The following is an 11,302-nucleotide window of genomic DNA, read 5'->3' as shown; positions in this document are numbered from 1 at the left end:
CATTGGAACCATGGCACATAACAACATACCACCACCATCCTCACTAATCACCTACATGCCCATCCCATATACACTATGGTTAAAAAAAAAATTACCATCTATAGGATTCATCACTAACTTCCAGGCTTTCAAACATTTCCGCTTCCACAAATCCATTTCCACTTCCATGCAGCTTTGATATGAACCCAACTCTTTTTTTTAAGTTTTATAATCACAATCTGAATTTAAGTACGTAAAGTATGTATATTGCATGTTACTAACAGAAATTGCTTAAATTTTAAAATAGTAAGTTATTAAATTTTAAATAAACAACCAGATTTTTGTGTTTGTAAAATTTAATGTACTCTAAATTTTTGAAGTAAGTTTGTGGTTGTTTTTAAATAAAACTAGAGAGATTCACAATATGGCAACATTTGGTAAAGAATTTGGACAAGTAGTAGTAATCAGATATTTATTTTATTACATTTTTAAAGGTTTGGTGGTCATGAATGAATTATTTTCCTTTTTTCTTAAATTAATTAAACTAACATAACTTCTCATGTGATTTACCTAAATTAGTTAATATATACACTACTTTCAAACAAAAAACTAGTGACATGTGTCCACAGATATTTTGAGAAGAGCTACGTTCAGCTGCTACGAGGTGTTACGTACACCTTCAAATTTTTCCACCGTCGATTCAGTAACGAGTGAGTCCCACCCACAAAATTCCTTTTGGAAAGTTTCGGGCAGCTTACCCTGAACAGTTTCGAACCGTCCGATTGCTCTAGATCAACGGGTAGCTTCTGAGATCAGCCCGTTGAGAAAAATATCTAAATGGGCCTCACACTCTCTTCTTCCTTTAAGATACTTAAATAAAAATATTTTCCCCAACTTGTCCTACTCCATATAAACAAGTTGAACATAACTTAGATGACGTGTACCAATCATAATTGAGCAAGAGATCTATGGACGTTGATCTTCCTTCTAAAACAAGAGACGTGGCGCAATAAGATGCGAGCAATATATTGTTAATGATCTCCATACGATTCCCCTGATTGGTCGTGTCCACTTGTGTGTTCTGTCTGGACGGCTTGGCTGGCTGGTGTCTGAACATGGTAACATAACCGGGACTTTTTCCGTCGTTATGTGCCATGTATGTCATCGGCTCAAACCATACGTGGACTTATGTAACTCAGTAACTGGGCTAGTAAATAATTTATAATATAATATAGTAAACAATCATTTTTATAATTAATTATCACTGTAATTGCTTTTTTTATTTTGAGATTAACACTGAATAAAAAAAAAGTTTTATAAAGTATAGCAATTTTTATTTTATGTACTAATTAATTATCTTTATATAAAGAAAACTTATTTACTTTTTTTTTTTTTTTAGAAAGGCTATTAACTTACAACTAGCTTATAGATGGTGAAGTGTTACATTGATGTATCATGCTGATCAAAGTAAACGCGTTTCGCAGTTAGTTCAAATTTTGGTATATGTTTTTACCATTAGCTAAAGACATTAATTTTAAGAAAGCTACTTTGCCTACCTTTTTTTTAATATTGTAAATATATCATTTTAATACTAAGCTTTTTATAAAGTAACAATTATGGTGGAGAAATTTTTATAAGAGTTGTATAACTTTTTCGAAAAGTCGTATTCTCAAATTATAGACATTCGCTAGATATATTATATGTTTAAGTTATAGTCCAATGAATTGATTCTTTTGTGGTTTAGCAAGCGAGATATTCATTACCACCCGCTTTCATTGTCAACAAAACCTTGAAAATGCCATTATTTTTTCTTCAAGTTATTACTCTACTATATATCAAATTTATACAATACACAACTTTCTTTTTCGACTGTGACACAAGATACTTTTATTCACAAAAGGACCGTGACATCAATCAATTTACTATAAGAAAAAACAAATCGAACATAAAACGCAACCTCGAACAAATATAAGCTCCAAACTTGATTTAGTCATTCGGTTATGCTTAAAATTTGAAAAAAAATCATTGATACATATAAGTGTAGTAAAGATGACTGATTAGAGAGATGTTGTTTTTTTGTGTATCACTGTCATCCGATCATAATTCAGATGTGGTGTTAGCATGAAATACTCCCTGACCTATCATAATTTTATTTTTATCTCAACTCAAAATAGATACAAAGATCTAAAATTTTTAAAAATTGTCAAATACTAGAAACAAAGAAACCCTATACTACGTCCACGTTAATATATTTCGACGTATCAAAGAGAAAATGAAAGTGGATGGAACAAACTAGAATCGAACAACGAATGGGAAAGATTAATAAGTAAGTTGATTAATAAATATGTAAAAGGTGACTGAAGTCAACAAATGATGAGGCAAAGGGTCGGCTAGTGTAGCTCCAATGAGAAGGCTCATACACATTTTGGACGGTGACACGTATCAACCCCACTCAGTACTCTCTTCTTTATGCAATCATTTTAAAAAAAATCTCTTGTGTGCTAACGCATGGTCAATTTGAAATTAGCACTCATGTTGACTTTTTAATATCTTTTACATGACCAGAGCAGAGATGGTTCGTACCATCCCAAAAATAAAATATATATATATAAATGAATATTATATGCAAAACATGAGTTTTCTGAATAATTAATTAATTATATTAGATTCTTGTTTTTTTTTTTTAGATTCTTGTTGTGACTGAAAGTATATTCGATCAACATAAACCATGCTGATTAACGTCATAATATTAAACATGTATTTTGAAAATGAATGTGACAATCATTGAATGGCTTGTTTCCAATTATAAAAACATAAAAGAGTCTCTTCTTTATATAATTGAGGGAGTTTCCAAAAGAGAGTATGTGTGCATATAATTGATATCAACCACGTCGAATACAAACAACAAATTTTGATGTAGGACAAGGACACATTCGAATAAACTCATTACTGTACACACTCACATTTGGATTCTTGTCAGTATTATATCACTGTACTGCTACCAGCCTACCATAATCGAAGGTTTGTCCCGCGTTGCTGACCATACTACGGAACAACCTAATTTTCAAGTCGAGTTGGGCAATTGGAAATTCGAAAACTCATTTAGGTTTTTCGATTCATTTTCTACCAAAACATCAAAACATACAGAATCTGAAATTCGGGTATTAAAGCAAAAAAATAATAATAATAATCAGAAAATCTATATATCATTCAATCATTTTTTTCCCCCTCATCAATAACATGCACTACGTGGAGTTAATACGGGTGGTACGGTGTTGCATCGACAACTCTATTACTATATATGTCGCTATATTTCCATCCTGGTCAGACCTAACATGAATAGATTACACACATTCGTGAGAAAAAAAAAGAAGTTATCATGCTAAGAGTCTAAGACGCACACTAACGAGATATTTACTCATGGTCTGGATTGGTCATGTTGATTGGTCGGACGATCGAAGTAAAATTTGCGTTTAAGGATCCATTTGGGATTTCCACGAGATTTTTAGGCAGAAGAGTCGTTGATTTGAACAATTTAGTTAGGAATTCCAATTAAAAGTTCACTCAGATTTCTAAAACGACTAATCGGCTAATTGCAGATTATTAAGAAATCTTCATTGTCCAGACAAAAACTCCATAAACTAAGTCAAAAGACACACAAAAAAAAAACATAAACTAAGTTAAAAAAAAATGCTAAAAAAAAAAAGTGAAGAAAGACTCGATAACAAAACTAAAGAAAAAGCAGAGTTCAGCAAAAGCATTGCAAGTTTCAGTCGGTGGTCGAGAAACCAAGGTCATGATCAGGTTGATCAACAGATAGCCTGAGAACATCCAAAGCCTCAGATACTTTAGACTTGAGTGCCTCTGGTGACTCCATCAAGTGCAAGATCTCAGCTTGATCCATCTCCAACAACATTCCTGTGACTTTGGCCACGTGAAGTGGTTCATGCCTTTCCACAAGTGGGTAAAGTTGCTCTCCAAGCATCTGTGCCAAACCAATTTTTATAAAATTAAATGAACAACTAAATATGATTTGTATATCTAAATAAACTATATATATACCAAAGTATGTAAAACCAAATGCAAACAAACAATGAGTTAGCTGAGATAGAGAGAAAAGAGGCAAACCCGAGTACGATCAGCTGGGCTAGCAGAAGCTAAGGAAGAAGTGAGCTTAGAGATTGGAAGGAGAGGAGCTTTCTGATGAGAGATTGAAGAAGCATCTCTAGGCAAAGGCATGATTGGAGGCAATATACCTTGCGGAACACTCGAATCCATACCGTTCCTCCCGTTACTCGCCCCGTTCATATATCTCATTCCCGGGGTCGGGTTACGGTGCATAAGCTGTCAATCCAATCCAAACCAATATCAGTTTCATGATTTTTCGAAACTATATATAACTAACTCAGTTTTTAGTTATAAACATACTTGTTGTTGTTGTTGGATGTGGTGCTGCATGTTAGTTGCACCTCTCCTGAATCCCATACGAGGACCGGACTGAAGTTGTCCTCTCTGAAGCGGATACTGCATGATGAAATTTCCAGGACCAGAACCTGGACGCATCCCTGGGATGAACTGAGGCTGGAAACCGTATCCAATGGGCTGGGACGGGACTAGACTTGTTCCGTTTTGACCTACGTACATGTGTTGAGGTGGACCAGGCATTTGTCCACCTGGCGGGTGATGGAACCCAGACATTGGCCCTGGTGCTCTAATCTGAGAAAACAACGCCTAAAAACAAAAACAAAACGTACGTATACAGTCACAACACATGCGATAACAAACACATTTCTTTTTAATATATGTAAAGAAAAGTTAAGAAACCTGTAAGTGTGCTCGTCTATCTTCTTTGCGCTGCGCAAGAGCTATGTATAGTGGTTTCCTTCCTATCATCTTCCCATTCATTTCACTCAGCTGCATTGTCATATGTGTTCAGCTCTTAGAGATTACAAAAGAGACCAACGATAACAAATTAATATACAACAGAGCTTTAGAAACTCACAGCTCTTAAAGCTTCTTCAGGATTGGAATAAGCAACAAAACCAAATCCTCTGCTCATTCCTTGTGGATTAAGCATAACCTACATTTAGTTAAGGGATTTCGTCAAAGACAACGTAACATCAACAACACGAATGTATGGATTTATAGTTATAGTTATTACCTTGGAGGAGGTTACATTTCCAAACTCAGAGAACATCTCCTTGAGTTTCTCATCATCAACGCTATCATCAAGATTCTTCAAATACAGATTAGCTCCCTGAGATTTCTCAAACCGGTTTATCCTCTCCTGCTCAAACTTCCTTCTTAGCTCTTCCTCTCTCTCAGACTTCTTCTGCGCCCTTCCAACGTACAACACATCTTCCCCTAAGCTAATCCCGTTCATCTTCTCAACCGCGCTAGCGGCTGCATCCGTACACTCAAAGTTCACAAAACCAAAACATCTCGAGGTCCCGCTCTGGTCCCTCATCACAACCGCACTCGATATCACTCCAAATTTACTAAACGTTTTTCGTAGCTCGTCCTCACCAATCTCCTTTGGGAGATTCTTGACGTACACGTTAGTGAAACGTGGTGTAGGGGCGTTTTCATCCCTAGCGCGTTCTTGGCGTCTGATGAAGTGTCCCACGTAGACTTGCTTGTCGTTCATTAGCATTCCGTTAAGCTTGTCAATTGCGGCTTGAGCCGATTCCTCCTTCTCGAACTGAACAAATCCATATCCCTTTGACCGGCCAGTCACGTCCATTGCAACTTTGCAGGAGCGGATGGTTCCAAAGCTTGAAAACGTCTCGAACAAGGCCTTGTTGTCGATTGAGGCATCAAGGTTCTTGATGAAAATGTTCCCTTTGCCGCTCAATCGCGTGCTTGGATCACGGTTAGAGAGCATGATCCGAATAGGCCTATCAAAGAGGGGAGTGTAGTTCAAAGCCTCCATTGCACGGTAAGCTGCATATATAAATCGCGTCAAACATAATATAAACAAGCAAATAAAATCCTCTTGAAACTAGCATCTATGACAGTTACAAGTTTAGTTCTACGATGAGGTGGGTACTGAAAGAGAATTTTAAACAAACTAATAACGTTTGGAACAAGTAGATCACAAAATAAGAGACTGATGCATCAACTACTTCTATAAATTAAATTAATATGTAGCGTAAACATTTTTTTAACATGGTGTAGTTGAACACTAAGCAATTCAAGTGGTATAGAATTATAGTATTTACCATCATTAGGGTTACTGAAATTGATGTAGGCATATCCCAAAGAGCGACGGTTCTGATCCCGACAAACTCTAACCGAGACAACAGTAGCTACATGTTTGAACAAATCAAACAGATGCGCTTCGGTCACTCTCGGGTCCAGATCTCCCGCATAGAGCGACGAGTTCGGGTGGGTTTGATCGGCCACTGCTGCCACCGTCTCTGGAGATGGAACCGGTACTGAAACTGATATCTGAACCGGAGTTTGAGCTGTCGGACTTGGAACCTGATCAACCATTGTCGCCGGTGCAACAACACCTGTTGCAACCGCCGCTGCCATGTTGGTGAGTTTTACTTTTTACGAGAAACGATTCGTGAATTTTTCTCGTCTCCGGNGCGTCAAACATAATATAAACAAGCAAATAAAATCCTCTTGAAACTAGCATCTATGACAGTTACAAGTTTAGTTCTACGATGAGGTGGGTACTGAAAGAGAATTTTAAACAAACTAATAACGTTTGGAACAAGTAGATCACAAAATAAGAGACTGATGCATCAACTACTTCTATAAATTAAATTAATATGTAGCGTAAACATTTTTTTAACATGGTGTAGTTGAACACTAAGCAATTCAAGTGGTATAGAATTATAGTATTTACCATCATTAGGGTTACTGAAATTGATGTAGGCATATCCCAAAGAGCGACGGTTCTGATCCCGACAAACTCTAACCGAGACAACAGTAGCTACATGTTTGAACAAATCAAACAGATGCGCTTCGGTCACTCTCGGGTCCAGATCTCCCGCATAGAGCGACGAGTTCGGGTGGGTTTGATCGGCCACTGCTGCCACCGTCTCTGGAGATGGAACCGGTACTGAAACTGATATCTGAACCGGAGTTTGAGCTGTCGGACTTGGAACCTGATCAACCATTGTCGCCGGTGCAACAACACCTGTTGCAACCGCCGCTGCCATGTTGGTGAGTTTTACTTTTTACGAGAAACGATTCGTGAATTTTTCTCGTCTCCGGTAAAGGAAACAAAAATAACCAATTCTAAAAACAAATTGGAAGATTTGTTTTCTTTTAGGAGGTTTTAAAGTGTTAATATATTTTTTCTTCACAGATTTTAATTTTATTTGTTTTTAGGAAAAATTTTATTCTTATTTTGATTTTTTTTTCCTTTTTTAGTTTTCCTCTAATGATCGAGAGGAGTGAAGAGAAGAGATACGAAATCTAGTGTGGAGAGTTGTGTACGTTTATTTATACATTAACTAAGTGACCTTTGGATCCAGAGAATTAATGATTTAGAACAGGTCACAGTGTTATGTTTTACCCTATTGTTTCGCTTGTGTTTTGACTGGTTTTACATAAGATTTTAATTTTTAATTCCACAAATCAAGAATGTGAAAATTTCTGTGTGGTTCTTTCTTACCACTTTTTTAGAGTAGAGCTTAGGATCAGTTTGATTTGGTCGTAGCTAAGAAGATATCAATCTACATTACTATAAATAGCGACATTATAGTATTTTTGGATTCTTTTTGACAAAATATTGGGTTTATGATTAGTTTTAGATTATATCAGCTTTTTTTTTTAATGAACTAGAGCTTCCTTCAAATATATTTAAATGATGCTGCAAACTTATATATTAAGAAAATCATGGATACTGGAATTCTTTTATAATTTGTATAGATTTTTTTATTCCTAGAACATTGGTATTGCGTGGTCTTTAAGATTACAAATTCCTTTTTAAATATCCGCAACTAATATATGGATGGATTCATGACATTTATTAGTCTAGATTGGAGTAAAAGATGGATAGCCACGTATTTTTTAAGACTGGAGACTGCGACTCCCAGATTTTGCCATGGCTAATGAGCCTAATGTACCTATTTACATTACCAATAATAATAGGAGTATTAAACTATAATTGGATTCTTTGACCGGAACATATGGATTATGATAAACCATATTGAGTTCCTCATAAACTTAGATTAAATGAGGGTATTAGGTATATATATACTTTGTCATGTAATCTTTTTAATATATACATATGAAAATGGTGATTGTGGAGACTGGAGATTGTAATTTTGGCATCCAATGTAGTGTCAAAACATGCCATAAAAACAGCCCAATTGTTCAACGGTCCAAAAAAGCAAAAATTTCCGGACTTAAAAAAGTCTAAATCCATGTGTTCTTCCAAGTCATGATTCATGACCAAAAATGTTGATTACATAAGTAATTGCATTTATGCCCAGAGAAGAACAGGCTACGTTTTGTCACACAATATACAAAAGAAATCTATGGAACATACAAACTTGTAATAGATGTTTTGAACTTTTGTGGTAAAAAAAAGTTCAAATATGAAACCACACAGCTTCACATACGCAAAACCGCAGAATGAGTACGTTCGTACATATCTCCAGCCCTGCCATGACCCATGAGAGTTCACAACTTAGCCTTAACTTTTAACTTTGCTTCCTCCAACCAAAGATTAAAATGTAAAAAAAAAAGGAATTACATAAGAGTACAGTATGTTCATAAGCTTGTTTGAGTATCTAATCAATCTCCTAAGATAACGTTTTTTAAGTCTTTAAGAGAAGGAATAATCTTTTTGCATATTCCTAGCTTACCGATTACTGTTGTTCACCAGAACAAGGTAGAGCGGGTCAAGAGGAGAGAGACGGAACAGCTGCACGACAATAGCTACGCTCGTGCCAACGCTGAAAGAATATCAAATAAAACATGAATGAAAAATGTTCTTGTCCATCAAGAGTATTAAGACTTTGAGAGAGAATTGTACCTGCCAAGACCTATCAATAGAGCAACCCAGAGAATCCCAATGATCCAACTAGTTTCTTTATAGACAACCCAAACCTGAAATAAAAAGAGTAAATTACTAATGGAAGAGCAAAATATTAACAAACTCAGTAATAACAGAGCTTATAGGATTTTTTATTAATCACCATCCAAAGCACTACTCTAGCCTCATCGAGTTTTTTAGCAAACCAAAACGAGCAAAAGATGATGATACTTTAGATATGATGCAGTGAAAGATTTGGGACTTACTGATAATACCGCAACATGAATGTAGAAGTTAACCAATAAAACCACCATCCATCTGTGAAAAGGTTTAGCCAATGAATAAAGCAAAGCAAGACAGATGATTCAAACACAAAAATAAAAAAGCAGAGAAAAATGAAACTCACGGGTATAGAAGCTCCATGTGAAAAGGAGAACCATAAGTCAAGATAGTGTAAGTCAAAGCTCCTAGCATCACACATCCTAAGGCACCAAACGAAAATCTTGCAGTGACAACAAGTGAATTCTTGTCCCTCAAACCAACTCCATCCCTAAACCAGAAACACATTTTTACACACATTGATTAAATTGATCTAGAACTCTCCCACAAACTATACAGCAGATATGAGTTCAGCTTGGAGAACAGATCATTACTGTAACTCTAATCACATCAATGAATAAAGAGATAACAAAATGAAACTGAACTCACAACAGAGAGAACAAGTTAAAAAAAACCAAAATGGGAAACACATACTTGACTGAATCTCGAAGTAACAAATAGTACATAGGATCTTCTGAAGCTTCTTGAGTTGTCAGCTTAAGAAGTTGAAGAAACAGATACACACAGGTCGTGAGGCTGGAAACAAAAAGACAAAAAAATTTACAACAAATTCAAGATAATCTCGTCTTCATCTTGCTTCAGAAGTCAGATAACAAAATGATACCTGCCGAATATAATAAGCAAAACGGTCCAAAGTATTGAACCAGACCATGTAGACTCCTTGTACACAATCCAAACCTGAAATCAGAAAATATCAAAAACAAGTAAACATTCAAACTTTTTCTATAAAAAAAAAAAAAAAAAAAAAAAAAAAAAANGGTTCATCAAGAATCTCTGGAAAGCATACCGCTATAGGTACGATATTGATGTAGAAATCCAAAATTGTCGTAACGAACCATCTAAAAAAAACGTAACGAAACGAACATGAACAAATATATCTTTGTGTGTGCGAAAATAAAGAAAGAGAGGAGAATCTGGGTTTTTACGGTGTGAAGACATCTTGACGATCAGGTAAAGGAAGGCCATCGGTGATGATGGTGTAGAGAAGAGTCCCGAGCATCACACAGAACATAACCGGTAAAAACACTTTTAGTCCTGTAACTAAACTAGTCGTCGCCATTGTGTTAAACAAACAACTCAGACAGAGAGAAAAGAGAGAAATTAGAGAAATGAGAAATCGAAAAGAAAGACGACGATTCAACTGAAATGAATACGAGGGAGCGAAACAAGTGGGGAAGGAAGCGCCACGTCACCCGCCTAATTGCGTAACTGATATTTCAGACCGAACCGGATTCGGTTAATTACGGTTGAACCGGACTCATAAGGTTTTCGATTTGCATAAAAAAAAAGAGTACAACATAATTATTACATACAAAATTGTTAAAAACACAAAAATATCAAAGATGATGATGAACCAGCAGTAACCAAAACCTTACTTAGAGAGAGAGACTCGAATTGAGTTTTGTTTTTGGTCGTCTCATCATCAAAATTTCAGACACAACAACAACAATAACAACAGACAAAGCAAGTGAAATGCACAGATCAAGAGAGGAGCAACGAGTTGTTTCTTTAGCTAGCAAGCACAACCTCCTCTTTGCTCAGGCTCCGAACCAGTCTCTGGAGTCCCCTGGAAATATCTGTAACACCGAAGAGAAGTTAATTTATGAGAAAAGTCTCATTCTGTTTTTTTTCTTTTTCTTTTTAATCTAAATTAAGAAAGAGGTTGTAGTGGTGTTTTACATACATATCTTGGTCGCGTTCATTCGCGAGGGCAAGTTTTGTGATGCACAAGAAAGACTCATCAACATTGTAATCTTCTTTAGCCGATGTCTCGAAATAGACTATGTTTCCCTTTTCAGCACACCATTCTCTAGCTTTCTTCTCAGATACCTGAAGACATCAAGGAACAAGTTAAGTATAGCAAAAATTACAAGGACTTGTACTATCTGTAGTATATCTAATTCTCTTGATGCAAAGCTAAGAGACTAAAAACATACCACTCGGCTGTTTCCTCCATCAATATCAACCTTATTACCAACAAGTATG

The 11,302-nt window shown here is 35.9% G+C and overlaps 4 protein-coding genes across 7 annotated transcripts in view; all 4 read right to left on the bottom strand.

Annotated features, from left to right (window-relative positions):
* LOC104776397 (polyadenylate-binding protein 3-like) lies at positions 3,580–6,562 on the bottom strand. Its single transcript, XM_010500457.1, has 7 exons — positions 6,201–6,562; positions 5,141–5,922; positions 4,982–5,059; positions 4,804–4,893; positions 4,408–4,710; positions 4,108–4,323; positions 3,580–3,964 (listed from the first exon to the last, which is right to left on the bottom strand). Exons 1-7 carry the CDS (start codon positions 6,514–6,516, stop codon positions 3,749–3,751), a joined length of 2,001 nt encoding a protein of 666 aa, XP_010498759.1. The 5' UTR covers positions 6,517–6,562; the 3' UTR covers positions 3,580–3,748.
* Positions 6,646–7,256, bottom strand: LOC109130417 (polyadenylate-binding protein 3-like). Its single transcript, XM_019239896.1, has 2 exons — positions 6,836–7,256; positions 6,646–6,662 (listed from the first exon to the last, which is right to left on the bottom strand). Exons 1-2 carry the CDS (start codon positions 7,149–7,151, stop codon positions 6,646–6,648), a joined length of 333 nt encoding a protein of 110 aa, XP_019095441.1. The 5' UTR covers positions 7,152–7,256.
* LOC104776396 lies at positions 8,326–10,448 on the bottom strand. 4 transcript variants are annotated; one of them, XM_019243601.1, is made up of 9 exons: positions 10,243–10,448; positions 10,104–10,155; positions 9,921–9,994; positions 9,731–9,832; positions 9,384–9,527; positions 9,244–9,295; positions 8,978–9,051; positions 8,808–8,897; positions 8,326–8,602 (listed from the first exon to the last, which is right to left on the bottom strand). In XM_019243601.1, the coding sequence occupies exons 1-9, from the start codon at positions 10,374–10,376 to the stop codon at positions 8,554–8,556; spliced, it is 771 nt and encodes a 256-aa protein (XP_019099146.1). In that variant the 5' UTR covers positions 10,377–10,448; the 3' UTR covers positions 8,326–8,553. The 4 variants fall into 4 exon arrangements, with proteins under 4 accessions (XP_019099146.1, XP_019099144.1, XP_010498758.2 ...); XM_019243599.1 differs by having other exon boundaries at positions 8,326–8,655; positions 10,243–10,392; XM_010500456.2 differs by having other exon boundaries at positions 8,326–8,651; positions 10,243–10,392.
* Positions 10,572–11,302, bottom strand: part of LOC104776394 (ras-related protein RABG3b-like) — a 3,154-nt gene continuing 2,423 nt past the window's right edge. The window contains exons 6-8 of the mRNA XM_010500453.1: positions 11,254–11,302; positions 11,001–11,146; positions 10,572–10,893 (exon numbers count right to left, since the gene is read on the bottom strand). The exon at positions 11,254–11,302 is cut by the window's right edge and continues 5 nt beyond it. Coding sequence (XP_010498755.1) covers positions 10,830–10,893; positions 11,001–11,146; positions 11,254–11,302 — 259 coding nt within the window. The 3' untranslated portion in view covers positions 10,572–10,829. The remainder of the gene's footprint in view (positions 10,894–11,000; positions 11,147–11,253) is intronic.

The sequence above is a fragment of the Camelina sativa genome, chromosome 3 (assembly GCF_000633955.1).
Source record: "Camelina sativa cultivar DH55 chromosome 3, Cs, whole genome shotgun sequence".
NCBI classification, from domain to species: Eukaryota; Viridiplantae; Streptophyta; class Magnoliopsida; order Brassicales; family Brassicaceae; genus Camelina; species Camelina sativa.
This window is presented reverse-complemented; position numbering and strand designations above follow the sequence as displayed.

What these genes read in the sequence shown, in the direction of transcription:
- LOC104776397 (XM_010500457.1), bottom strand. Translation starts at nt 6,516, where the DNA reads ATGGCAGCGGCGGTTGCAACAGGTGTTGTTGCACCGGCGACAATGGTT. An exon ending in GAAATGTAACCTCCTCCAAG is followed by an intron (nt 5,060 to 5,140) that starts GTAATAACTATA and finishes AACTAAATGTAG; the next exon opens with GTTATGCTTAATCCACAAGG. An exon ending in ATAGACGAGCACACTTACAG is followed by an intron (nt 4,711 to 4,803) that starts GTTTCTTAACTT and finishes TTTTGTTTTTAG; the next exon opens with GCGTTGTTTTCTCAGATTAG.
- LOC109130417 (XM_019239896.1), bottom strand. Translation starts at nt 7,151, where the DNA reads ATGGCAGCGGCGGTTGCAACAGGTGTTGTTGCACCGGCGACAATGGTT.
- LOC104776396 (XM_019243601.1), bottom strand. Translation starts at nt 10,376, where the DNA reads ATGGCGACGACTAGTTTAGTTACAGGACTAAAAGTGTTTTTACCGGTT. An exon ending in CGTCAAGATGTCTTCACACC is followed by an intron (nt 10,156 to 10,242) that starts GTAAAAACCCAG and finishes CGTTTTTTTTAG; the next exon opens with ATGGTTCGTTACGACAATTT. An exon ending in TCAATATCGTACCTATAGCG is followed by an intron (nt 9,995 to 10,103) that starts GTATGCTTTCCA and finishes TTCTGATTTCAG; the next exon opens with GTTTGGATTGTGTACAAGGA.